This window comes from Athene noctua, chromosome 20 (genome assembly GCF_965140245.1).
Source record: "Athene noctua chromosome 20, bAthNoc1.hap1.1, whole genome shotgun sequence".
In the NCBI taxonomy this organism is placed as follows: domain Eukaryota; kingdom Metazoa; phylum Chordata; class Aves; order Strigiformes; family Strigidae; genus Athene; species Athene noctua.
In genome coordinates this window covers 10,159,425-10,181,908 of record NC_134056.1, presented here as the reverse complement: position 1 = coordinate 10,181,908, position 22,484 = coordinate 10,159,425, and the positions used below count along the sequence as shown (strand labels likewise).

The window sequence follows — 22,484 nt, the reverse complement described above, 5'->3', positions numbered from 1 at the left end:
GGGCGGGTGGAGATGATGGCCATGTCCCTGTGGCCATGCTTCTCATCTCCAAACTCCAAAGCTTGTCTGACTCTGCTGCTTGCAGAGACCATGATTATTTTTTTTTTTCCTCTGGATTTATCAGTAGAAATTCCCCAGTTCTGGCCCTGCCTACCCCTTCCCTGGTGTGCGATTAGGTGCACCCCTTTTCCCAGGGGGTTTGGGTGCTGAGCTGCCCTTTCCAAAGGATAAGGAGGCCAGGGCAGCCTGGCCTTCCTCCTGTCTGACCCACGGTGTCCCAGCTGAGCATGGCCCTTGGTGCATTTGCTCCTCATGTGCTGAAACCCCGACATGCAGAGCTGAAAACTGGTGCTTGCAAAAGGGATGAGGGATGCAGCGTGTGATGTGGGTGGTGCGTGTTGGAGGCTAACAAGGACCTTGTCCTTGTGCTGGGGGCTGCTGTGGGGGTGGGGGCATCCCCTGGTCCCTGTTGAGGAGCAAATCCCACTGTGGCATCAGCAGCGCAACTCTGCAGAGCTAAACTGATGTGTCCCATTTATTGGCATCTTCCCATCCCTGTGGCGTGGGAGGTTTGACAGTCTCCATGAGCACATGTGATGTTTTCCTTTGTGTTTTATTTTAACTTGCATTTTGTGTCTCTCTCTGAAGGGGTTTATTGGCCTGCCAGGTTCAAAAGGCACCCAAGGAGAGCAGGTGAGTGATGGCACCCATGCCATCCCTGCTTGGGATGCAGGAGAGCCGTGTTAGAGCAGCTCAAAGCACCAGCTTCATGTTCTTTGCCTGTGTTTGGACTTGACGTTTGAATAGGTGGCAACTGCAGTTGTTTGGGAAGGCAGAGCTGCACTTGGGCTCACCTTGCTGTAATAAGAGGAGCTTTCAGACATCACAGTGTGTTCTGTGATATTGTCTGCTCTGGGGAGGCTGTCATGGTTTAATCCCAGCCAGCAACTAAGCACCACACAGCTGCTTGCTCACTCCTCCCTCCTTCCAGTGGAATGGGGAGGAGAATCAAAAAAAAAGTAAAACTCATGGTTTGAGATAAGAATGGTTTAATGACTAAAAGAAAATATAATAAAATATAATAATAATAATAATTGTAATGGAAAATAATATAATAAAAAAGAGAGATAATTAAAACCCAAGTGATGCACAATGCAATTGCTCACCACCCGCTGACTGATGCCTGAGGAGCAATCCACCCCCCATCCATCTCCCCCCAGTTTCTATACTGAGCATGACATACTATGCTATGGAATAGCCCTTTGGCTAGTTCAGATCAGCTCTCCTGGCCATGCTCCCTCCAACCTTCTTGTACACCTTCTCACTGGCAGAGCATGGGAAGCTGAAAAATCCTTAACTTAGGATAAGCGCTACTTAGCAACAACTAGAACATCAGTGTGTTAGCAACATTATTCTCATATGAAATCCAAACCACAGCGCTGTACCAGCTATGAGGAAGAAAATTAACTCTATCCCAGCTGCAACCAGGACAGAGGCACAAGGGAAGAGCAAGTGCTGTAGCCTGTGTTAACGAACACGGTCATGAGGATACAGTGCTCATCATTGTTGTGCTGGTATCAGGATGGCGCAGCTGGGATGCCACCACCAGCTGTTGCAGGCATCCTACCTGCCACAAAGCTGGGGGTGAGATTGGCACAGGGTGCCGGGGGCACTAACGGTTTGGTGGTGAATGAACCCAGAAGCTCTGGAGCCCCCCTGTCATGAGGAGCAGATCCAGCATGTACCTGCTCCCAGCTCTGAAAGGCCCATTGGGAAGAAAGCCCTGAGCTAAATTGGGCAAAACTAACTTTATTTGATGCCAAAACCAGGTCACAGCATGCTTTGGTTGTAAGCAGTGACATAATGTGGTTTTTTGTGTGTACCCTCCACCTGTGCTGCTCTTGCAGGGCTGTCAAGGTCCAGGTGGAGCCAAGGGAGACCTGGGAGCCAAAGGAGACAAGGTACCATGTACCCAGCCTTGTGGGGGTATTCCTCAAGCTGCTTCCTCTTCTTTTGTTCAAACATGCTATTGTCCAGACAGGGGATGGGTTGGTGTGGATGTCCATGGCCCCAGGGGCATTTGCTTTCCGGGGAGTGTGAGAGCTGGGAAGCTCAGGCTGTGCTGGATCCCACCATGCTGCTGGCCGTGACCCATCCTTCCCTGCTCTGTCTTGTTTTGTTTAAAAATGTTGTATTGCCCCATTGTTGGTGCCCCAGGGATGCTCTCGAAGGACAGTCATGCGGTGTTCACCCAGAGTGGTCCCTTGCCAAAGGCCAGGTGTGCAGAGAGCCAGGGCAGCAAGTGATGGGCTCTCCGGGGAGCTCCGGCCCATGGGTCGGGGAGCACCGGGCACTGGCTGTCCCTCCTGTTTGCAAGCCCTGCTGTGACATGCTGTGTCTTATTCCTCCAAGGGTCCATGCGGAGCACAAGGAGCCAAAGGGTTGCCAGGGGTTCGGGGCCAGGTTGGCTTGCAGGGTTTTCCTGGCCCCCGAGGAGCAGCGGGGCCCCAGGGACCAGATGTAAGTGCTGTGGCTGGTCTGAGGTGCCACGTGGTGGGGTACGTGTGCACCCAGTGCTATGCCATGAGGTGGGTGGTGTGGGGAGGGGACAGCCTTGGGGGATGCAGGCAGTGTGGCGGTGCTGCCTTGCCCTGCCCCTGCCCAGGGTGAGCACTCCTGCCTGCTCCTGAGCCCGGGCAATGGGCAGCGGTGCCTTGGTGCCTGCCCAAGAGCCACGCGTTGCAATGCCACTGGCACAGGCACTGCAGATTTGCAGGGTCCCTCTCCTACTGCCTAATCACAGCTCCCCTCCAGGATCCCGATCATCTCTGCCACCCTGTGCTGCCTCTTCCTCCTCCTGTGGGCTGGAGGCACTGAGCTGTCCCAGCCAAAAGCCCACCTGGCAGCAGTACTGGTATTTCTTCTCTCGGTGGGGTGGTGGGAGTTGATGTGGGCTAAGGGAGCCCTCTCACAGCATGTCCATCCACACTGCTTGGACACTGCTGGCCCCTGCTCGGCCGCAGGGAGCTTTGCTCAAAGCCCCCATCCTTGGGGTCGCAGGTGCCCCCAGTACCTCAGCACTTCACACCAGCAGAGCTTTGATCCGGCTGCTCCAGAACCTTCAGCTGCGCCCCCATCAAGGACTCAAAATTAGCTGGTGAGTTCAGCAATGTGAGGAGAGGGCAGCTTTAGGAAGAGGATTTCCAGCAGGTCCAAGGGCAGGCCTCCCCAGCTGCCTCTGCCCGAGCATCTTTGCAGAGTTCCTGCTGATCCCTACTCCAGGTCAGCACCTTTCACAGGTATTTTGAGAGCACAGGGCTCACAGATCGCTCTTGAACTGATGCTCATCTCCAGGCTCTCTGCCTCCTGGAGCTCTGGAGGGCTGCCATGGCCCAGCCAGCTGCCCTGCTTCTCACCAGCTATACTGCCTGGTCCCAGCTCCCAAGATCCAAGCACAGCAGTGCTTAAGGAGCCACAGAAACAAGGCAGAATTTTCAGAGTGCTTTCTCCTGCAGCATGTGCTCTGAGTGAGCTGTCAGGATAGACAAACGTAGCTGCAGATCAATATTTCTACCTGGGAATTGAAGCTAGACTGGCTGTTTAGCAGTTTGCAGTTTCTCAGGAGAAAGAGAAGAGGGGATTAGATTTTCCCACCCACCTTTCTGGTGTGCAGCATCCCCCTGCATGTGATGCCCTCCCCCTTGGAAGGGCTTTTGGGATGCCTGCCTGGATCTGCTCTCACATTCACTCTTCAGGCTGAGAAACAAATCCTCCCACCTCTCCGAGAGATGGAGACGCAGCACGACTCATCTCGCTGCCAGGCGGTGCCTTTTCCACCCAGCCAAGCAGCACTGCTCTCACACAGCATCAGTCTGGAGCTGGGGTCTGGGCTGTGCCTGCCCCACTGGGGCTGCAATCGAGCAGGCAGGAGCCTTGGCACATCAGTCCTTTAAACTGCCTTTAACTTCATCAACAGGAACCAAAAATAATCAACGGTGCTGTTTTAAGCCAAGACCAAGTTGAGCTTTTTTTTTTTACATCCAGTTTTATAATCCTGGGGGATGGGGGGAGTCCAAAGCTCGACTGGTGCCCCAGGTCACACTGCCATTTAATCAGTGTCACCTCCGGCCACGCTGCTTGTGTTTCCCCCCTGCCATGAGGCAGGGGGATGGTGGCTGCTGTGGCTGGGGGAGCAGGCGAAGGATCAGAGGCTGCATTTGCCCTGGCCGACTCCTCTCCTCTCTCCTGGCAGGGGGAAGAAGGCCAGATCGGCCCAGCAGGGCTGAACAGCAGCGAGGGACCCAAGGTCAGTGCCAGCGTTTGCCACTGTGTCCCACGGACTGCCCTCATCCTCGTGTGGAGGGCAGGGATGCAGCCACCCTGCCTGTGAGCTCCAGCATGGGTCCCAGCACCCACAGGACAGCACTGCCATGCCCCCCTTGGGGAGGGTCCCCAGCCTCTTGGCCCCCCACCCTGTGCCCACTGGGCGTGACCATGCACTGACCTGCCAATGTGGCAGCAGCTGGATGAGTCCCCTCAGTGCTCACTGGGGTGGAGGAGCTGGGGGAGACCTGCAGGGTTGCCAAAAATGACTGTGTTTCCCTTTGTGTGAATTTTAGGGAGGCCGAGGACCTGATGGCCCAAAGGGAACCCCAGGAGTGCGGGGAACCCGGGTAACTAATGGGGTGCTGGTACTTGGAGTTGAATCTTGGAGCATCTTTGGCATCTTGGGATGTGCTGGGGATGAGCCGTGGCAGATCTGAGCAGCAGCTTTGCCTCCAGATCTGCAGTTTTACAGCTGGCAGAAGGATGCTTTTCTTAATGCATGCTGTTTTCCAGGGCCGTGTGGGTCAGCGTGGGCTGGTCGGCATCCCTGGGCTGCCCGTAAGTAGCGGATGACCCACATCCCTGTGCTGGCGTGTGGTGCCATCAACTCTGGGATAGGGAAGCCAGGTCTCAGGGAGCAGCATCCCAGGAGGGTCAGGTTCCACTTGGGAATTTGCAAAGGATAATTTCAGGATGAGAAGCTCAGGCTTTTGCATGTTTCATGAAGCATTTTGACAAACCTGCCCAACACCACACTTCTGTCTTAACCCTGAGCATAGAAAATTCAGGAAATAACTTTTTAAGAAAACTCTGTTATTTAGAGTCGTGTTTGGTGAAGGAGCCAGGAATAAATAGCTGGGGCAGGAGGGGAAAAAACATGATTGAGGTGTTCACGGTGGGAACGGGTTTCCTCCCACATTCATGTTATTTCCCAGCGATTGCATCCAAAGGTGGGATGGAGCAGGGAGGAGCTGCAGGAGCTGTGCGGGGGATGAGCTGCTCACTAACAAACCCATGGCTCGATACAGACCAGACAAGCACCCTGGGAACCATATCACTGCTTATTTGCCACCTTTTAATACTGGAGGGAGGCTCTGGGGCTGGATGAGCCCTTCATGGGGGCACCCTGCCACGGGGCTCTGCTTTCCTGAGACGAGACTCTCCTTCCAGGGCTTGCGGGGCATCCCGGGAGCAGAAGGCGCAGAAGGAAAGCCTGGTACACAGGTTCCCATCCTACACTCTGTACTTGATTGCGGGCAAGGGCTGGGGGGGTGGGTTGTATTGAGATGGGAAGCTGAGCCCAACGCGGGGGAATTCCCAACCCCACCATCCCCATGGCTGTGCAGGTCAAGACCATGACACCGTGTTGGACCTTGCCAGGGTGTGCAGCAGCTGGCTCTGGGCTGGCGTGGTGGGACTGGGAGAGGCTGCCTCTGCCTCCCCATCCTCATCATCACCTGCCTTCTCCTGCAGGGTCCCCCAGGGACTGTGGGTAGCCCAGGCAGGAGGGGACCACTGGTGAGTGGAATTGCACAGCTGTCTGGTTTCTGTCCTTCCTTCCCTCTGCTCAGGTGTTTCCCCTTGGGGATAGGCCTCAAAATCATGTCCATGGGATGGGGCGCAGGTGGTGGGTGGCCCTGATGAAGTGAGACCAGCTGGAGGGTGCTCCCCTGGGTGCAGCTGCAGGAAGAGACCTTCTGAGAATCGTTCTGAAGGGTGAAGAAGAAGGAACGGAGCAGTGCATTTAAAACTGGCTATTGTAAAATGATTTCTCACCCCTGGTGCTGCTATCCAGAACAGGTCCAGCAGCAAGACCTGAGCTGGCGGCAAGTTTTGCCTTCCGCAGGATTTCTAATATTTGTTTATCTTTGCTCTGAAAAACAAAAGGAAAAAAAATCTGGCAATTCCATCAAAACAAAATATGAAAACTGTTCTACAGTAGCTCAGAGACACACCTCTGATTTTGCTGTTAGCATTGTACGGCGCTGCCTAGATGCACATGTGGGTGTTGTGTGTATGCACACACACAGCCGTGCTGCTTCAACAATGAGAAACCAAAGAACTGGTTTGAAGTGGGAAGCACCAGTTCTGCCTTCAGTGGGCTGAGTCACTCGCCAGTGCCTGGCCCCAGGTGCTGCGCTCTGGTTTGGGTTGGTCTCAGACCATGCCAGGGCCTTCCCTCTATCGCTCATCTTTTACCCTTTCCTCCAGGGTTTTGCCGGCTTGCAGGGAGGCCGTGGGCACACAGGACCTCCTGGATCAATAGTAAGGAAAAAAAATGTTTCTTCTGGATGAACTCTGCGTATTCTTAGGTGGGAATTCGTGGGGCTGGTGCACTGGTGGGGGATATGGGACTTTCCCACCTTGGAAACCAGCAGGGGATCAGGGCGTCTGTAGGACCTGATCTTAACTTCTTGATATAAGACATAAAAAAGCCTCAGTGACAGAAACAGCTGAGGCTAGGGAAGAGCAGAATAATTCCCCAGGGAATCAGCCTGCCTGAGGGACTGTGCAGCTTCCCCGAGTCCAGCAGGGTCTCCGTGGGGGATGGCAGCCTGTGGAAACCAGGTGTGAAGACACCTGGGTGGCTGAATAGCAGCATGGTCCTGGGAGGGGATCAGTGTTTGCTCCGTCCCAGGAGGAGATGGGTGGTACAGGTTCAGGGAGGATAGTCCCATGTTCTTGCCCACTGGGATGGAGACCCAGAGCAGCTCCTGCAGCTGGAGCATGCTCTCAGCTGGGCTTCATGATGACCCTGGGAGTAAGTATTGCCACCTTGCCCGGTGGCAACGCTGCTGGAGAGCCAGCCATAGGGTGCTGGTGTGCAGGAGCCACCAGGATGGGCCACATGGCAGAGTTTGTCCCCAGCAACCCAATTTGGACCAGGTGACACCTGTCCATGAGCACAGAGGCAGCAGCGGTGGCTTGGTGGAGCTTGTTTCATCTCAGTCTTTTGACTGACACCTCCTCCCCAAATATTTCCAAAGGGCTCTCTGGGAAAACCTGGACCTGATGGAGACCCAGGTTCCCTGGGCCCAAAGGTGAGATGAGGCTTGGGGGGACCATGAGTATGCTGGGGGTGGGGGCTGGCTGGAGCAGTAATGGTGGTGAACAGCCCTAAGAGGCTCTTGGCTGCCATGGGGACACCTGGGGGGACTGTGTGGTTCAGACATGGACACCATGGATGGGAAGATGCCTGCCCACATCCCAGGAGTGGAGGTTCGTTAATGCCCTCATCTTGCCTGGCAGGGGCTGCCTGGGAAGCCTGGCTCGGAGGGGCCGCAAGGACCTGTCGGCACCTATGTAAGTGATAGACCCCCTACGGAGAGGGGTACGGTGCTGGGCTGGCTTGGGGGGGAGGCTCACTGGAGCAGCGCTGCCCACAGGCAGGCACTCAACGTCCTGCCAGGGCTCCTGCAGTGCCCAGGGTCCTGCCTTTCCCCAGGCGAGAGCTCAGCCTCAGCAGCCACCTTCTCCCAAAACCCTGGAGATGCTGGGCAGCCCCAGCTGCCCTCTAATGCTGTGCTCTCCCCAGGGCTACCCAGGACCTGCCGGTGACCGCGGGAGGCCAGGGCGCAGGGGAGACAAGGTAGGGCTGGGAAATCCAGCACAGCATTGGGGGGGTGAGCTGGGATGGGAGTCCAGGTTTTGGAAGCATTTTTGGGTTGGGCTGTTGAACCCAAGCCATGGGTTTGGGTGATGTCTGTGAACGGTGTCCATCAGCCATGCCAGGGAGCTTGCAGGGGTGGCAGGAGGAGATCGGCTGGAGTTGGCTCCCACGTTAGGCAAACTGGTTGTTCTCCAGCACTTCATCTGTCCAGACTTCTGTGGCTTGTTTGTAAGATGCCAGGCAGCTGTTTTAGGGGTTTTTTCTCCTTAAGAGGTTACTTCATTAAAACATACGGAGGAACAGAAATCTTTCTTGCCTCCTAACAGGGAGAAATGGGAGCCCAAGGCCTGCCAGGGTTTCCAGGAAAAGCTGGTCCCAAGGTGAGTACTGTTTGCTGCTGCCCTGGGCAGCTCCAGCCCCTCCAGAGCAGCACTCAGCAAGTCGCCTTTGCTGGGCTGGGTATGGGAAAAGGGAAATCTTTGCCACCAGCTTCAAGGGGCTAAACTGGTGAGCGAGGAGCAGGGGCTCTGATGGTGTTCTTCTCCCCCAGGCCCTGCCAGGTCCCCCTGGTCCACGAGGCGCTCCCGGCTCCCAGGTAGGGCTTGCCCAGCTGGCTCTGCTCCCTCTGCCACAGTCCCCTGAGGATGTGCAATACAGCAATACATACTGTGTGCTACCTACAGCGTTAGCAGCATGGATCCTGAACCCCTTTGTGGGAGCAGGCAGGACCTGCTTGTTGCTGGCTGGGTTTTGTCCTGATGCTGCACAGACACCGTTGAGGTGGCCCAGGCACTTAAGGATTGTCTGAGCAAAGTCTCACTCTGCTCAGGGTCCGCTGTGCCTCCTTGCCATGAACACACTGCTGAGCATCCTTCTTGTTTCAGGGCAGAGCGGGAGACCCAGGTCCTCGAGGGCTTCCAGGGCTACCTGTAAGTGGGAGAGCTGTAGCTTGCAGAGATGCTCTGTAGGCTGAAGTTGGGTGATGTCTGATGGGATGAAAGATAGATGCCTGCTCTGGAGTCAGCTTCATCCCTGGGCTGGTCATGGGGCAGAGAAAGACCCAAACCCTGCATGGGTAGCTGGGTGGTGACAAGTTGGGGTACAGGGACAGCAGTGCCCTCCTGCACCTGCAGTGATCAGGCACCAGTACCCACCATGTAACTTGCAGACCCTGTGAAGCCCCCATGCTTCAGACAAAGGGCTCCCACTGGCATTGCCCTCCCCAGAGCTGCACCCTGTTTTCGGGTGCTTAAGTGGCCTTTTGGCTTTACAGGGTGCTCCTGGCATGCGGGGGCTGGACGGTGTCCCTGGAAAGCCTGGCTCAGCAGGAGAAACAGGGGCTCCTGGAGCAGCTGGTGCAGCTGGCCCATCTGGGTACCCGGTGAGTACAGATGGGGCTCCTTTGATTGATGCCCAGCACAACCTCCCGCCTCACCCAGTAGGACAGGGTGCAAGAATTTTGCTGGTGCAACACTTTTGGGGAGATCCTTGAAGCACCTGCAGGAAGGGGAGGAAAAGGGAAGGTGGTGTAAGGAGCTTGAGAAGCTGGTGTATGGGTATGTGGTGTGCTGGGTCATCCCAGGCTTCCGCTCAGGAGCTGCAAGGGCATCCTGAGTTAAGGCAAAGCCTTGCTGCTGATACCTGGTTTTTGTTTTCAGGGCCGGGAGGGTCCAAATGGACCTGAAGGGCCTTCAGGGATGAGAGGAGAGAAGGTAAGGAGAGAGAAGGTGGTTTGGTTCCCCCTGCCAAGGAGCTGTCCAGGCAGACAGAGCCTTGGGCTTGCCCTGCTTGCCCAAAGTGGGGTTTCCTCCCCTAGGGCTGTGGGGCGAGCACTCCTCCCAGTCTGGCCACTGGCTTTACCCAGTGGGATGGGGATTTACGTGTCTGGTGCAAGGTGGGAGAAGAGCCTTGTAAGCCCTCCTGCAAACACTGGGCAGCTGGGGCAGCGGGGTCTGCAGGGACCTGCATGGAGGACCACCACGTGTGTCTGTACTAATGTCTGTGTCTTCTGGCAGGGTGATGTGGGAGATCCTGGGGAAGCTGGCATCAGCGGGCTGGATGGCGAGCAGGTACTTCAGCTGGGGAGCCCTGCCCTTCCCTCGGCTGGGGCTGCCCCAGCCTGCCTCTGCCCATATGCCTTCTCTAGGGATGGGAAATGAAGGGAGGAGGTTGCTCATCCTCAACTAAACCAGAAGGCTAAAGCTGTGTCTGTGTTAACTGTGTCAAAGGCTTTGTGCAGTGTTGGGTAAATGAGCTGTGCTAGGGCTGGGCTGTGTGTTTCCTCCCCAGGGACCACCAGGACCGCCAGGAGTGGAGGGTCAGCCAGGACCCAAAGGCGAGCAGGTCGGTTTCTGCTGGGTGCTTGGGTGATACCGCTGGCAGTGCTGGGCTTGCCTGACCCTGCTGCTGCAGGGGCAGGCAGGCACCTCAATCCATGTGGGGCTCTTTAAAATCCATCCTCAGCATGCTCATGCCTGGGGATTTATGTTGCTGAGCACAGTACGGGGTCCAGGTCCCCTCAAAGCTTGGGTGCCTGGTACAAGGAAAACTGGGGTGGATGTAGGGTGAGAAATGATGGAGAGCAGAGCCAGGGTCAGCTGGAAAAGACAGCCAAGAATAATCCTGGTCATCTTCATCCTGTCCAGGGAGAGGCAGGAGCCTGCGGAGCTTTGGGCATCAGAGGGGACCCGGGGGAGCCAGGGGACCATGGGCCAGAGGGGCCACCGGGGAGGCCCGGGGAGCAAGGAAAGGAGGTATGTGTGCTGGCTGACACCGCGATGGTCACTGCAGCCCCCCAGCATCCTCTACCAGGAGCTGGGGGCGGGACGGGGGTGGGAAATGTGTGCCCATCCAGTGTGCTGGCTCTGGAAAACTGCCCATGCTATGGCTTTGCTGCAGACAGGCTGAGGTGCCCCTCTGGAAGGAGGGGGCTGATGCTTTGGGGTCCCCTTGATGGCGAGGAGCTGCTTGGCTGTGCTCAGCATTTTGTCCTCACTCACTTTTGTGTGGGTCACGGCTGGGGGTGACCTCCTGGTGCAGGCAAAGCGGGGCCATCCCTTACTCAGCACCAAAATCCCGGCCAGAGGAGGGTGGAGAAGCCCATGGAAGTCAGAGCTCAGCTTTTAACCCACCCTGGGTTGGGGCTGGGGAGCAGCTGCTGCATCTGATGCCAATATTTCTCCTCTGGGCAGGGTGACGCTGGTGATGCTGGAGACCTGGGCGAGCCAGGACCGCATGGACAGAAGGTGAGGGATGCCTCTAACTCCGTCCCTCCTTGCAGCACCTCAGGAACACCCGCAGCCTGCTCAGCCTCCTCTGCTCTGTTTGCTGTGGCGGAGGCTGAAGCAGGACAGGGGTGTCCCCATGGCTGAGGACCACAGGAGACGCAGGGCTCAGACCTCTCCTGAGCACCCTAGGGTGAACTGTCTGCGGCACCCACTGAGAGGGTGAAGCACTTCATCTCCATGAAGAAACTCATTTATTTACTATTCCTTTTTCTTCTTTGTGGTGACACCTCTGTCTCCATCCCTGAGCAGGGTGATGCTGGCCCCAGGGGCCTTCCTGGAATGCCTGGCCCAGGAGCTGCTACGGGGGAAATTGGAGAAAAAGGCCATAAAGGAGAGAAGGGCCAAGAAGGTTTGCTGGCAAGTACAGAGAGGGGCTGCCTCAGCCCACTAGGCTACCAATGTCCCCTCAGGCTGGCAGTTGTGTACTGGGTGCCAAGGAGGGGGACTCACCCCCCCGGTAGGAGACCTTGGGCCAAACAAATACTAGGAATTGGTAAATCTCCATAATTATGGAGATTCATGTCTCATGGGAATAACTCCGAAACTGGGTCTTGTTGGCACAAAAGGACAGTGTGGACTTGCCAGGCAGACTGGGTTAATGCTGCCTCCAGCCAAACTCCAAGCCTCCTACCCCCAACCAGGTTGTGACCCTGCTGAGCACTTCTCCCTCTTTGTCCCAGGGTCAGGTTGGTGTCACCGGAGCTGCAGGACCTGCTGGAGCCAGAGGACGGTTTGTAAGTCAGATCATGTCCCTCCTTCCATTTCAGCTGATCAGAGACCTGGTGGGGGGACATGTGTATGACTGGGAGCACTGGGCAGGATTGAATCAATAAGGCTCCTTTGCTTGTGCTCTGAACAGGGCGGGACGGGTCTCCGAGGTCCTCCTGGGCTTGACGGTCCCGAGGGAGCAAAGGTACAGCAGAGTGATGGCTCCAACACTTCATTTCTGGGTCTTTTCCCAAGCTCTGCTTTCTACCTCTGGCTGATGGGGAACGTGGTGGGGCTGGCTATGGTAGAGAAACTGGTTCAGATCTGGGCAGGCTGGTGACCTGGGGAGCTGCCATGGGACACGCCCTGCCTTGTTGCCTGAGATCCAAAACCAACAAGGCAAGGGAGGGGTTTTTCAGGGACAGAGCTGTTTCCCCTTCTTCCCCAGGGAGATCCAGGGCCACAAGGCATGGACGGACCCACTGGTGCTGCAGGATTAGAGGTACAGATGCTCTGGTAGGGCCAGGAGCAGCTAAAGGCTTCCCCAGTGCTTCACCATTTCTAATACAAACCAAAGCCAAAGAATTTATTGCCCCTTAACTGCCCAGGGCCGGGGGCTCAGGAGTGAGGAGGGGGTTTTAATGCCTCACATCTTGGCACAGATTCCCCACCCCAAAAATCAGACCATTTCAGTCTGGCACCTAGGGATGCCTTGTGGAAGACTTGTTCCAGCTATTGAATCATGTTCACTCCCGTGTGGTGCCCGGGTGCTGCCTGGACACGTGCCTTGGCCAGCTGAACATAATATGAGGGAGAGGATGCTTAAAATACCTGCAGAGGGCCTGAGCACAAAGCACATGGTGGTGACGGGCTTATTCTAAATCCCCAACATCACCGCAGGGACTTGCTGGAGATGACGGAGTCAAGGGAGATGGCGGCAAGCCTGGCCCAGTGGTGAGTACTGGCCCTACCCTGGCAAAACTTCCCTGGGAAAGAGGTTTGGTGGCATCCTGTGATGGAGCAGCAGAGCCTGGGGCCAGGGCTGTGTCTCATGTCTCACCCCGGGGGTGGCCACAAAGTAAGCTCTGCGGTCCCAGTGCCAGGCCGTGTCTCCTGGGTTCTGCCTTGTAATGGTTTTGTCACTGAATCATCATTTCCTTGGTTTCCCTAGAGCCAAAGCTCCATAAAGGCATTTTAATACAGCTATTAAAAACCATGTGAAATGCCATAGCTGTTGTGCAATTAACACTTGGCTCTTGGAGTCTGCCTGAGGCAGGTCCATGGCATTTGGTTTCCCCTTCCTCTGCTTTCACAGAGAAAATCTGCAGGTGTCCGTAAGGTCAGAGGGCTCCAGGAACTGCCCTGTGCTCAGGAGCATTTGCACTGCCCTGAGATGCATTTTTATAGTCATGCTCCTGACATGCACAGAGCCACAGATGTGTTATTGGTGCCCTGCACTCGGCTGCAGGATAAATCCCATTTGCATCCTAGTTTTCCCATGTTGCAGTGATGCTTTGCCCAGCCAAGACATGTCCTTAACTCGGGCAACTGACTTTGCTGGGAGAGATTGGGATGCGGAATAAACTTGGGTGGACTGGCAAAGCAGACAGCGAGATCTGTTGCTCGACGTAGTTGCAGCCCCTCAAGGGGCGGCTGCTCGGACCCTGCTCCAGATGAGACTGGGCTGGGGTGTTAACGAGTGCCCCATATGTGTGCACCGCAGGGCGCAGCAGGTGCCCAGGGGCTAGTGGGTGCCCCTGGGTTCCGGGGCTACACCGGGCGTGAAGGAGCCAGAGGAGCAGCGGGCGCCAAGGGAGAGCTGGGCCAGCAGGTAACTCGTCTCTCTGCCATGGGGATGGGCAGGGGACATCCCCTCAGGGTGGCCCTCCCTGGCACAGCTCCAGCACCAGCGGTCCCTGCGGGGGAACAACCCGTCCAGACCCTGGGGCAAGGCATCTGGCTTTGTACTTGCCCTCCTGCCTTCCCCCAGATAACTCGGAGCTGATGCCAGCCTCGTGTTTTGTCCCCAAATGAACTCAGGGTCCTCTCGGGCCACCAGGCGAAGCTGGAGCCCCAGGGATGAGCGGCATCGAGGTAAGTGGGCTCCTTTGCTGCCCCACTTCTCCATCTTTGGCTTTTCTCACAGCTCAGGTCTGTGCTACTCTGACAGCCTGCCCAGGATTTGGGTCAATAACCCTGGAGCTTATTTTTTTGGATTTGGGTTGATTTTTGTTTTCCTTTCTAGGGCCCAGTGGGTGCAAAAGGGGAGCCTGGCAAGCCGGGAAAACCAGGGCAAACGGTGAGGAGTGGGATGGAGCCATACTGGTTCTCTCTGGCACAGGCAGTGGGATGCTGGGATCTCCTGGCTGGAGCAAAGTCCCACATGGGCAGCATCTCCTGCTCCTGCTGAGACACCCCCGCAGCCCCCTTCTGCCCCACATGCTCCAGAGAGGGGCAAAAATTTCAAATGGAGACTTCAGCTTAGATCATCCTCCTGTGCACGCTCTGGCGAGAGCAGGGAGGGAGGCTGGGAGGGGACATCCCTGGCACAGCATCCTTATGGAGGGGTTTCCTTCTCCTTTGGGATTTTAGGGGTCTCCAGGACAAGCTGGTTCTAAAGGGTGGAAAGGTCGCAAAGGAGAAAAGGTACCTGTGAAATCCTCCTCTGTGGATGGCACTTGAAGGGGGACTGGCCACCAGGCGTGGGGTGGCTGAGCCTGAACTGATCAACCCTGTTGTGGTCCGTGGAGAGAAACCATGGGGAATCACCCCAGGGTGACCTGCTGCTCCCCGCTGTGAAGGCAACTGCACATTGGTTCCTGGCAAACAAAGAGCCCTTAGATACCCTTGGGCTGCCTTGGCTGCTTTTTTGGGTGGGGGGCTGGCAGGTCTCCTCATCTCAGCCCCCCCAGCACCACAGGGCTGCCTCCATCCTGGGTCAGGTGTCCTTGGGGGAGGACAGGGAACCTCCCCTTCACTGCAGCTCTTCACCGTGACCTTGGTGTCCATCCCCAGGGTCCCGCGATGCCTGGTGAGCTCTGTGCCCATCTCCATGCAGGCAGCAGCCCCTTCTCCCCAGTGCTAGTCCAGGATATCGCCAGGCTGCTGGTGACCCACATCTCTTCTTCCCCCAGGGTGATGTGGGGTGTCAAGGGGAAGAAGGGGTTCCTGGAGAAGCTGGCAAACGGGTAAATGGCTCTGTTGTCCCTATGGAGGGTGGCGGGAGGCATAGGGCTCATGCTTGGAGCCCATGGAGGTCTTGCAGAGGGGCTCGGGTTTGCTGGGGGCTCCACATCCCTGAGAGGGTGAGGGGGACATGGGGCAGCCAGTTTAGTGCCTTTAACAGGCTTGAATTGCTTGTGAGTCTTTAATCTGTTGTTCCCAGGGCAAGCGAGGCAAGGCAGGCCACCGGCCCCCAAGAGGTCCCCGGGGACCCAAGGTAGGTTGGCTTTGTCCTGCTGGGGTGAGGGCTGCTTTGGCACCCTGACAGCTCGGGGGTGCTCCTGAGCCAAGCCCCCGGCTTAGAAAAGGGTAAGCCAACATTAGGGGCGTTGTGTAGCTCTGTGTTCCCAGTACCTTCCAGCCCAAGAGCTGGGCTGCTCTACCCACAAGAGGCACCGGGGCATGGCTCCTGCCTTGCTCTCGCACTGCGCCGCTGGGCACACTGGCCAGGGTCTCCTGCTTTTGCATTTCAGGGCTACCCAGGTGACAAGGGGCTGGAAGGACCTCAGGGCCCTCAAGGACCCTACGTGAGTATTAGCTTGGAGGTTTTGGGGTGCCAGCTGCTCCCTGTTTGGCCCCCATGGGTACCACTGTGCAACCCAGCTCTGCTGACAACTGAAGCAGAGACCCATTTAAAATGAGTGAAGTTTCTAGGTGTTTCATCCATCCGTCATTCATCCATCTCGCCTTCTCCCAAATTAGCATCCCAGCAGTGTATGCGCAGTCAGGCAAATCACATAATTTCCAATGTGTTGTTCTAGAGGTCAAATACTTCCCTTCCAGTTAAGTGTCTGATGCCTGGCAGATCTGCTTGTAGAGGGTGGCGCCGATGTTCCCAGAGAGCTGCCATGGCTGAAAGAACTGGCTGCACAGCAGCAGGTAGCACTGGCCAAAAAAACCTACTCAAATATTTTTTTTAATTACTGGAAATTTTTTTTTCTCTATTAAAAATAAAATTCCCAACTTTGGAAACTTCACAAAAGAAAGCTGGGATATTCTGCAACCAGCCAAGGGACCTGAACTGCTTTTCTAATGGGGTTTGCTGAGGGATCCTCCTGAAAGCAAAGATCGAAGACATGATAAGAAAATGCCTTAAAGTTTCTAAAATTGCCTGAAATTCTCAGAACCCTGGCAGTGACCTCAGCTGTGGCGAGGTCCCTCCACAGCAGGGAGCCAACAGGAGCAGCTCAGCCACAGGGTGATGTGGTGCCGCATCGTTTCTCTCTTAGGGCATCCCAGGGCTGAAGGGTGTGAAAGGAGACCCTGGACCGAAGGGGCACAAGGTAGGTGACACGTACCAGACTCTTGAGTCCCGGGCATGGCAGGGACTCTGGGCACAGGCTGGTATTTAATTTGCTGGATGGCATCACTTGAACCCTGACTGCTGCAGCATTCCTCTTTGGGTGTTGATCACCGTGTTCCCAGGTGCTGGGACATGGGACCTTTAGACTTTCTCCAAAACTAGATCCTTTTCCAGCCTCTCCATCCTCCTGGAGTTGCAAGCAGCAGCACACAGTCGTTTAATCCCCTGCTCTAAGCATTGATGCTGACGCAGCACGAGCACGTACCTCCTCTGTGCCATAACTAATGAGCTGATGGATCCAGCCTTGGCCCAAGAAGCCAAGCACATCGTCACAGTCCCATCCATCAGCCGCAAGGCTGTAAATAAGAGTGACAACCAGTCCCTGGTGGCAGGTAGTTGCTTGCAGCCTTCAGGAAAATGAAACGCCAATAATAAATAAAGCTTTAAATTTATTGCGAGCTAAATGAGTAACGGCAGAAGGTGTTCAGCAAGGCCAGAGCCTGGGAGAGCAGGTGGAGGGGAGGCTGCTGGGGTTTCTTCCCCTGCTCCACCAGATTTCAGCACACAAGAAACTTTATTTTCTCAAAGTGTTTCCTGGGAACTTCCGAGGTTTTCTTGAATGATATTTTAGTTTGGGATAAAATACTTCAAGTTTTGCCTTTGCGGCTGAGCAGGGGAGGCAGACACTCCATCAAAAGGATGAGGGTGTTTTTTCAGAAATTTTGCAGCCAGCTGTGAATTTCCCATTTCCAGCCACTTGCTGGAGTCCAGGAGATGTTTGGCCTTAGGAAATGTCCCCAGGAAGGTATCTCCTACCAGGGTCAGGCAGCAAGCAAAACTTCTGTTGCCTACCTGATGAAATATCACCAATGGAGTAACTAGAGCAGGGTTCCCGATGCCGGCCCTCTGGGGCACAGCTCCCTGCTGAAGCTGGTGTTCTGGGGCATTTCTACCCTCCTCTTTGCCACCAAAGCTCTCCCTGACTCTCTCCTAGGGTGAGAAGGGCAGCATAGGTGACCTGGGCCAGCAAGGGGACGATGGCTTCAAGGTGTGTGAAGGATTTTGCTATTTTCCTTCCTCCTCTTGGTCACTTGTCACCCTGTGTGACAACCTGCCATGTCTCCTAGGGTAAGTCAGGACCCAATGGCATCCCCGGGAGGCCAGGACCCAAGGGACAGCAGGTAAGGGCACAGTGGAGAGGCACAGCATAAACCGAGATAAGTATTTGGGGTGAGTTTTTCCATGCAAAATCCACCTGGGGAAGGGGCTGGCTTGTAGAAGGCCATAGGGTTGGGGGATGCCTTGCGCAGTGCCCTGACCTCCTCCGGTCTCTTTTCAGGGTACCACTGGGACCCCTGGCCCACGAGGACATGCTGGCATCCCCGGGACACCAGTGAGTCCTTTGCCCCCCCAGCAGATTTCGGGTTTGCTCTTGGCCCTATGGGGGTTACGCTGGGACTGGACTTTGATCCTGCCTGCCTCCCTCTTATCTGGGTCTTGTCCTTCTCTTTCAGGGCCTGTCTGGACCCAAAGTAAGTAGGGGGCAGTGCCTGGAGCCGGGCTCAGCCCTGCTGTGGGGCACCCTCCCCTCCTGTTCCCTCCCCAGGGTTCAAGGTGACCCTGTGGGTCACCCTGGTGTGCAGCTCAGCACAGCAGCATCTCACCACCTTGCTTTTCTTCCCTCCTCTGCCTTGTCCTTCGGCAGGGTCTGAAAGGCTTTCCAGGGCTGCCGGGACCCAGGGGCATGCCAGGCCTGCCGGTAAGCTGAGCTGCTAATGTCCCTCGTGCCAAAATTTGGGTCACTTGCTCCCCCAAATTTGGCAGCGAGGTCCCACCACACCATGCCGTGCCATGCCATGGGGACAGCTGGCTGCTGGCACAGTTGGAGGAGCTGCAAACATGGTGGGGTCTCATGGCAGCAGCCAGCATCACCAGCATTGTCACTGTCACCCAGGGTCTCGCCGGTCCCCCTGGTCCCAGCGGACCCGTGCTGATGCTGTCCAGGGAGGAGCTGCAGGTGAGTCTGCTGGGGTAAGGGCTTCCCATCCCCCCTTTGCTGGGTGCCACCCAGGGAGGGGAGGGGCTGACAGCGATGCTGTCCCATGTCTTGCTGCTTCTGAGGTCCTCTGTGCACAAGGACCAAGGTCCTTGCACAAATAGCAAGCAGATAAGATTAATCCCTCTCTCACCAAGTTTGTCCTTGTTCCATGCATGTCCCATCCCCTCCCTGAGCATCTGATGATGCTCCTGGCCAAAATAAGAGAGGGAGGGCAATGTCAGCTTGGTCATATCCCCCTCTTTTTCTTTTAGCACCTAATTTATCCCTCCAACCACCTGAATTACACTGCAGTCTGGGCTCTGCTGGACACCGTGAGCCGGGAGCTGCAAGCCCTCTTCGACCATCCCAACGGCACCAAAACCAACCCAGCAGCCACCTGCAAGGAGCTGCTGCTGGCTCACCCCAGCCTGCCTGATGGTACTGGGGTGCACATGGAGTCCCCCCACGTTAGCCCTGGATGCAGCCAGTCCTCCCCACTGGCCAACGTGGGGGGACGGGCAGCTCTTTGCAATTAAGAGGGGATGAGGATTTGGGGGATGAGCTGAGCTGTGTTTCATGGGCATCCCTGGATTAATGGGATGGCAGCCAGCTACATCCCAGGAGGATGGAGGTTGCAGCCAGGGATGTGCCATGAGCTGACGTGGGCTGGTACCATGTGGCATTCTCCCTGTGCCAAAAACTGGGTGCCAGGAGCTCCCCTCTGCCTCTCTCCAGGGCAATACTACATTGACCCTAACCAGGGCAGCCCCCAGGACGCACTGGTGGCCTTCTGCAACTTCACAGCCGGGGGTGAGACCTGCATAGCCCCCATCCACAACCAGGTATGGGGGGGCCTGCATGGGGCAGATTCAGCCCCTTGTTACCCCTCGGGGTGGGTGAGGACAGGGGTTGGTGGGACTGGAGAGGGACAGCAAGGCCGGTTCCTTGCTGTGGTGACTGCTGCCATCACTGGGAGCTATTGGAGCAGTTTGGGGTGAGGATCCTGGTCACAGTGTGTGACTCCACTGCAGGGACAGATCACACGCATGGGTTGGTATAGCTGGCTCCTTGTTCTGGTGGTGCCACTGTCCCCTGCTGGGATAGTGTGACATGGTCCCCGCTCCCTGCAGATCCCCATCAAGGCTTGGCTGAGCACCTACACCTCCAAGGACACCTTCGAGTGGTTCAGTGCCCTGCCTGGGGGCTTCCTGGTGAGTGTCCGGCTGGGACAGCCAAGGTGACACGAAGCCCATCTCATGGGGTTGGGGCTCTCCTAGTGCCTGTCCCACTGCAGGGGGGGTGGTGCAGTGCCCAGGCACAGGGTCCCACTGGCTGTGCACAGTGCGATGTGACACTTCCTTCTGCAAGAAAATCCAAACCAGTGCTTTAGCAGATGGCTGAACCCTGCCCAGTTTTCAATTGTGGGGAGCACAGACCCCTCCCAGCAGCCCCCACTACCTGGTTTTCTTTCTCATTGCCCTTGCAGCTGGAGTATGCGGGGGCCAGCCCGGTGCAGCTCCGCTTCCTCCGCCTGCACAGCCATCTGGCCACCCAGAAGATCTCCTACTCCTGCAGACCGGCCCCTGAGCAGGGCCAGCCCCAGCCAGAGAAGGAAATCCGCTTCCTGGCCGACTCCCGGGAGCAGAGCTATGCAGCCAGCCTGCAAGGCTGCGTGGTAAGCCTGGCCGTGGCCAGACCTTTTTCTATGCCTGGAAGAGCCCCCTGACATTTGCAGAGCCCCTCGGCATGTGTTTTCACCCCCAGGGTTTGGGGTACTCGGTGGGTGAGGCTTTACAGGGTGGGATGGGGATGGGGAGCATCCTCTCCCTGGGCCCAAGGAGCTGCCCCAGTCCTGGGGAGCATGTTGGGATGTGGCAGGGGACAGGGTAGGCTGCGGGGGTCACCAGGGAGGCCACCTGCCTGAAGAAGCCCTGAAGGGCTGGGATGGAGACCTGGCCATGCCCGCAGGGCTGTTTGGTGCGTCAAAGAGAAATCAGAGCAGTGATGGGGACAGTGGGTGCTCCAAGAGGGTCCTTCAGGCCCACTGGCTGAGGGTTTCGGTGCCACTCAGCTGCCCCTGGTGCTTGTTTCAGCTGGACAACGAATCCTCCATCACCGACACCATCTTCCAGTTCACCACAGAGGAGCTTTCCCTGCTGCCCCTGCGGGACCTGGCCGTCTTTCACAATGGAGATGCCTCACACCAGTTTGGTTTCACAGTCGGACCAGTTTGTTTCAGCTGAAACCGGTGACACCCAAACCAATCCGGCCAGTTCCCTCCACATTCAAGAACTGTCCTGCTGGGGACATGCGTGGAGGCTGAGGGTGGCACAGGGCTCCCACCCGCTCCCCGGAGCTACTTGTCCTCTTTTTGAGATACATGTTTGTAGCTGCATTATGCCACGGACTACACTTCCTTCTGGAGTAGAAGAATATTGTTTACAAAAGTAATTTCTCTATAAATTATATATATTATATATATATGAGAAGATGATAATTTAATAACTGGTTAGGGGAGGCCTGTATAATTATAACCACTGGGAACTGTGCTAAAGACAAAAACCACAAGCAAAAATATTGCCAGCTTGGGAGAAGGGGAAGGAAAGGTCTTTCTCTGCCTCGGTCAAGTGCACAAATCCTTGTGAGAAGCAGCTCCAGACAGCCCTGGCAGGCAGGTCCAGGATGTGCTGCCCGCTCCCCCCAGGGCAAAGCCACTGCAGGCCCCTGCCCTCGGCTGCTGTGAGCCCCAACGGCTCCAGCCCAGCCAGGCAACAGGGACTGAAAAGGGGTGAAGAACGCAAAACCCCCAAGTTCTGGCTCTGGTTTTGGGGGTCAGAGGGTGTTTAGTGGTGCAGAGCTGGGTGCTATAGCAAGACTGTGCTACAAGGCAGCGTTGCTCTGGTCAGGCAGGGGTGGGAATTGAAGCTGCTTGGCTCCCATGCTGCAGCACTGGAACTTTCCCCTTTGTTTTTGTTGTTCCCAGCGCTGCTTCCCTTGTCTCTGACAGTCCTGCTATCACTGGGCTGCTTGGCCCAGGTGGGTAGGGGTCAGTCCCGAGGGCTTTACATGTGGCCCCTGAGCCAGAGCTGGATTACCAGCATCCCAATTTCTCTGCACAGCCCCCAAACCTCCAGATCTCAGCTGGCTTTGTGCTGCATCACTGATTTTCTCAGCACCCTTCACTGATTGGGCTCTAATGCAGAGCTTGCCTGCTTTGCCCACAGAGTGTGTGCCCAGGCTGCCTGCATCACAGAATCACAGAATCATCCAGGTTGGAAAAGCCCTTGAAGCTCCTCCAGTCCAACCATGACCCTCACCCTGACCGTTCCCAACTCCACCAGATCCCTCAGCGCTGGGTCAGCCCGACTCTTCAACCCCTCCAGGGATGGGGACTCCCCCCTGCCCTGGGCAGCCCATTCCAACGCCCAACAGCTCCTTCTGCAAAGAAATACTCCTCAGAGCCGGTCTTGGGTGTGTTGGGGTGAGGTTGGGCATCAATGTTGATCCCGTGGAGCAGTGCGGCAGTCAGGCCAGGGTCAAGGATTGCAGCAGGTGAAGCCTTTGGGGGGCACATTCCCTAGTGAGGCGTTTAAGCAATGCCAGACTGTGCAGGCGAGCCGTAGTGCTCTCTGTTAGCTCAGTCCCTGGTGTAGCATCTTTCTGTGGGGTGCAGTAGCTGTCCCTGCTGTGCTCGGTGTGTGTCACCAGCCATGGTGGCCAAGGGGGACACAGGGAAGCGCTCAGCCAGCAGCCCCTTCCAGGCAGGGACTGATAACCTCAAAAAGGATTTTTCCACCCTGGAGTTTAATTTCTCTTTGCTGCAATATGCCAGTGGTTGTGTGGGGCACCCCTCTGTAAAACCACTCGTGGCTCTGCCCTGCAAGGGCATGATGCCAGTCCTGGCCCTGCCTGCAGGACTTTTCCCCTGCCCCAGAGCTGCCCACACCCCTTGAAAAATCCCCAGCGATGTCCCTTCACTTGCAGCCAGCC

The 22,484-nt window shown here is 56.4% G+C and overlaps 1 protein-coding gene across 9 annotated transcripts in view; it reads left to right on the top strand.

Moving 5' to 3' along the window:
- Positions 1-20,909, top strand: part of LOC141968810 (uncharacterized) — a 95,256-nt gene extending 74,347 nt beyond the window's left edge. For 4 of the 9 annotated variants that reach the window (XM_074923952.1, XM_074923949.1, XM_074923953.1 and 1 more), the window contains 46 exons: positions 649-693; positions 1,908-1,961; positions 2,413-2,520; positions 4,253-4,306; positions 4,620-4,673; positions 4,840-4,884; positions 5,497-5,542; positions 5,673-5,707; positions 5,800-5,844; positions 6,538-6,591; positions 7,314-7,367; positions 7,576-7,629; positions 7,862-7,915; positions 8,263-8,316; positions 8,487-8,531; positions 8,821-8,865; positions 9,210-9,317; positions 9,595-9,648; positions 9,952-10,005; positions 10,226-10,279; positions 10,582-10,689; positions 11,128-11,181; positions 11,473-11,580; positions 11,904-11,957; positions 12,083-12,136; positions 12,380-12,433; positions 12,832-12,885; positions 13,655-13,762; positions 13,972-14,025; positions 14,177-14,230; positions 14,524-14,577; positions 15,066-15,119; positions 15,317-15,370; positions 15,627-15,680; positions 16,383-16,436; positions 17,451-17,504; positions 17,584-17,637; positions 17,796-17,849; positions 17,971-17,988; positions 18,162-18,215; positions 18,411-18,473; positions 18,767-18,932; positions 19,230-19,336; positions 19,625-19,705; positions 19,981-20,169; positions 20,588-20,909. In XM_074923952.1, the coding sequence (XP_074780053.1) occupies positions 649-693; positions 1,908-1,961; positions 2,413-2,520; positions 4,253-4,306; positions 4,620-4,673; positions 4,840-4,884; positions 5,497-5,542; positions 5,673-5,707; positions 5,800-5,844; positions 6,538-6,591; positions 7,314-7,367; positions 7,576-7,629; positions 7,862-7,915; positions 8,263-8,316; positions 8,487-8,531; positions 8,821-8,865; positions 9,210-9,317; positions 9,595-9,648; positions 9,952-10,005; positions 10,226-10,279; positions 10,582-10,689; positions 11,128-11,181; positions 11,473-11,580; positions 11,904-11,957; positions 12,083-12,136; positions 12,380-12,433; positions 12,832-12,885; positions 13,655-13,762; positions 13,972-14,025; positions 14,177-14,230; positions 14,524-14,577; positions 15,066-15,119; positions 15,317-15,370; positions 15,627-15,680; positions 16,383-16,436; positions 17,451-17,504; positions 17,584-17,637; positions 17,796-17,849; positions 17,971-17,988; positions 18,162-18,215; positions 18,411-18,473; positions 18,767-18,932; positions 19,230-19,336; positions 19,625-19,705; positions 19,981-20,169; positions 20,588-20,737 (3,078 nt within the window). In that variant the 3' untranslated portion in view covers positions 20,738-20,909. Of the gene's footprint in view, positions 1-648; positions 694-1,907; positions 1,962-2,412; positions 2,521-4,252; positions 4,307-4,619; positions 4,674-4,839; positions 4,885-5,496; positions 5,551-5,672; positions 5,708-5,799; positions 5,845-6,537; positions 6,592-7,313; positions 7,368-7,575; positions 7,630-7,861; positions 7,916-8,262; positions 8,317-8,486; positions 8,532-8,820; positions 8,866-9,209; positions 9,318-9,594; positions 9,649-9,951; positions 10,006-10,225; positions 10,280-10,581; positions 10,690-11,127; positions 11,182-11,469; positions 11,581-11,903; positions 11,958-12,082; positions 12,137-12,379; positions 12,434-12,831; positions 12,886-13,654; positions 13,763-13,971; positions 14,026-14,176; positions 14,231-14,523; positions 14,578-15,065; positions 15,120-15,316; positions 15,371-15,626; positions 15,681-16,382; positions 16,437-17,450; positions 17,505-17,583; positions 17,638-17,795; positions 17,850-17,970; positions 17,989-18,161; positions 18,216-18,410; positions 18,474-18,766; positions 18,933-19,229; positions 19,337-19,624; positions 19,706-19,980; positions 20,170-20,587 lie in introns of all 9 variants that reach the window. The other 5 variants (XM_074923954.1, XM_074923951.1, XM_074923948.1 and 2 more) reach the window with 5 other exon arrangements.
- Positions 20,910-22,484: the final 1,575 nt, after the last annotated feature.